At 45.5% G+C, this 2,937-nt stretch overlaps 1 protein-coding gene across 1 annotated transcript; it reads left to right on the top strand.

Moving 5' to 3' along the window:
* The first annotated feature begins 495 nt into the window (after nt 1–495).
* On the top strand, nt 496–2,597 carry sox17 (SRY-box transcription factor 17). Its single transcript, XM_062441580.1, has 2 exons — nt 496–988; nt 1,364–2,597. Exons 1-2 carry the CDS (start codon nt 691–693, stop codon nt 2,260–2,262), a joined length of 1,197 nt encoding a protein of 398 aa, XP_062297564.1. The 5' UTR covers nt 496–690; the 3' UTR covers nt 2,263–2,597.
* The last annotated feature ends 340 nt before the right edge of the window (nt 2,598–2,937 follow it).

Below are 2,937 nucleotides of genomic sequence, written 5' to 3'. Positions count from 1 at the left end.
GTTAAGCGCCCAATACACAGACTGGTAATCGATTGTATTGGTGTCTGAGTATTTAGACAGTCTAATACAGGGGTGAGAATTAAAACTGGACGATTAAACGGGCTCTGGTTGTTCAAATAAACGTTATTGTGGATTGAAGAGGTCAGTTTCACCTCCTTGCATCTCAAAACTTTGGTTTAATTAACAGCATCTCTGTTTTTATGTATTTATGTTTTATATTTAATGTTTTTGTGCTGATAGGAGAATTACTGTCATCAACATTTTGCGCACACGAGTGTAGATACGTATGAATTAAGAGTTTTTGCATCTATTTGAAATCTCACAGCGTCTGTCCTCACAGGGTCTCACAATTCCAAATAAGGGTCGAAAGGCGGGGTAGTCAGAACATTTTTTACACCTTTGTAGTAGTAGGCACTCCCACCAAATGGTGATTGGCTGCTGTTGCGCTTATAGGGGTCTGCATTCACTCTCAGTGCAGAGTAGTCGGTACCTTTCAGTGCGCACGGCTCCTGAGTGGCTAATGGATGTGATAAATTATTTTCATCTCCAGTTTGAGAGTCAGGAGCATTTGAACTTGCCGTGGTAACTTATTTGTATCTATCCGTAAGCTGTTATCAGTTGTAGTGTGTGTGTGTGTGTTTGAGCAACGTGCTGTCCGGTGGCTTCTCCAAACCTCCCAGCTGGACAGAGATGAGTAGTCCCGATGCGGGTTACGCCAGCGACGATCAGACCCAGGCAAGGTGTACGATGTCAGTCATGATGCCTGGAATGGGACACTGCCAGTGGGCCGACCCTCTCAGTCCTCTTGGGGACACCAAAGTGAAAAACGAGCCGTGTGCGTCCAGCTCCGGCGGCCAGAATCGCGGGAAGAGCGAACCACGGATCCGACGACCCATGAACGCTTTTATGGTTTGGGCAAAGGATGAGCGTAAAAGACTGGCGCAGCAAAACCCGGACCTGCATAACGCGGAGCTGAGCAAAATGTTGGGTAAGTAATCACACTTTTTCTTTTTTAGTAATCGATCACATGTTTCCTCTGGGAAGTTATTATAAAGTGACTGATTACCACATTGGTATTTTCCACACTTTTGCTCTTTCTGTTTCTCATTGTTAGTTGGTTGTAATTTTGTTTTTACATTTAATAGCACATTAAATTATTACTATCAAACAAACATGAAAACAGTGATTGTTGAACACCAGGTGATGTTATTGTGTTATTACAAATGATTGTGTATGAGTTAAGTGACAGATGTAACCTCAAAAACCTGTCCCTGCCCCCTAAAATGGCAACAAGCTATTTTTGTGTGCTGCATACAGTATCTGCTGACATATCACTGATGTGCACTCTCTTCTTGACCTGCAGGGAAATCATGGAAAGCCCTTCCTGTAACAGAAAAGCAGCCTTTTGTGGAGGAGGCCGAGCGGCTGAGGGTTCAGCACATGCAGGATCACCCCAACTACAAGTACCGGCCCCGGCGGCGGAAGCAGGTGAAGAGGATTAAGAGGCTGGACTCTGGCTTTCTGGTCCACGGCGTGTCCGATCACCAGGCCTCGTCGATGACCGGGGACGGCAGAGTGTGCGTGGAGAGTCTGGGCCTTGGCTACCACGAGCACGGCTACCAGCTTCCTCCACAGAATCTCAGCCACTACCGTGATGCCCAGGGTCTCGGGGGCCCTTCTTCTGACACCTACAGCCTCCCCACGCCTGACACCTCTCCACTGGACGCTGTAGAGTCAGACTCCATGTTCTTCCCTCCACACTCTCAGGAGGACTGCCACATGATGCCTGCTTATGCTTACCACTCCCAGGCAGCAGAGTACCAACCCCAGGACTCCCTCTCTAACCACCACAGCAACTCCATCCTGCACCGACACCCGTCCTCAGCTCAAGAGCAGTCCGCTGCCCTTCCCCCTGCTTACATGGGATGCCCCAACCCTCTGGCTATGTATTACACACAGCACTGCAGCACCGGCCACCCCAAACGACATCCTGGCGGGGCAGGACAGCTTTCCCCTCCGCCTGACTCCCACCCTCACTCAGCAGCAGACAGCATGGAGCAGATGCACCACTCTGAGCTGCTGGCTGAAGTGGACCGCAGCGAGTTCGAGCAGTATTTAAGTTCCTCTTCGGCGCGCGTGGACATGACAGGTTTGCCGTACGGCCCGCACGAGCCTGGCATGCAAGGACCTGAAAGCCTCATATCATCGGTGCTGTCAGACGCCAGCACAGCTGTGTATTACTGTAGCTACAACAACTCCTAACCTCCTAACCGCCTGTTACCCTGCTGCAAAGGACACCTGATCTGACCTCAAATCTCTGTAGCTAAATTTGAACAAAAATGTTTTTGTATTTTTATTATTATTATTTTTTTCTTAATCACTACTGAGACAGAAGGCCCATGAGATTTAAAAATGCAGCTTTGAAGAAGACTGTTGTACTGTATCTGTGAAAGAACAGTTTGTAACAAGCCATAATATTTTTATTATTATTATATTAATATGAACACTGGTTTTAACTTTCTCTCTCGCAGGGATATGAATTAATTTTTGTGATAACACATATTGTACAGTCACTATTTTAATGTCTGTGTATATACTGAAGGTGTTTTTTTTTTATACTTTTGCACTTTTGAGAAATAAATGTTTGCAAATATACTCTTTATCTTCTCTTGTATTTATTATTCCACATGCTTTTACATTTCAGGAAAATATGAAGCTTTGTTTCTTTATATTTTAGGCACATTTTAAACTTTTATTTCTAAATCGAACAGCAAACATTTGCTTATTGATTCGTAATTAAATAATGAAAAAGGTCGCAAACTTTTGAGCACAAACTCACTTTTTCTTTACTCTTCACTCCTGCGTTACACCACAATGTCTGTTTGTTTTTTCCCCCACTTCCACATGGAGCTGAATGGGCTCACAGGAGCACCAGTC

Source organism: Scomber scombrus, chromosome 20 (genome assembly GCF_963691925.1).
Source record: "Scomber scombrus chromosome 20, fScoSco1.1, whole genome shotgun sequence".
Classification (NCBI taxonomy): Eukaryota; Metazoa; Chordata; class Actinopteri; order Scombriformes; family Scombridae; genus Scomber; species Scomber scombrus.
Note: the sequence above shows the minus strand (reverse complement) of the source record. Positions and strands in the feature narration are given on the sequence as shown.

Excerpts from the sequence above, each read along its gene's own strand:
- sox17 (XM_062441580.1), top strand. The coding sequence starts at position 691 with ATGAGTAGTCCCGATGCGGGTTACGCCAGCGACGATCAGACCCAGGCA. Across the intron at positions 989-1,363 it reads GGAGCTGAGCAAAATGTTGG|GGAAATCATGGAAAGCCCTT; the intron begins GTAAGTAATCAC and ends CTTGACCTGCAG.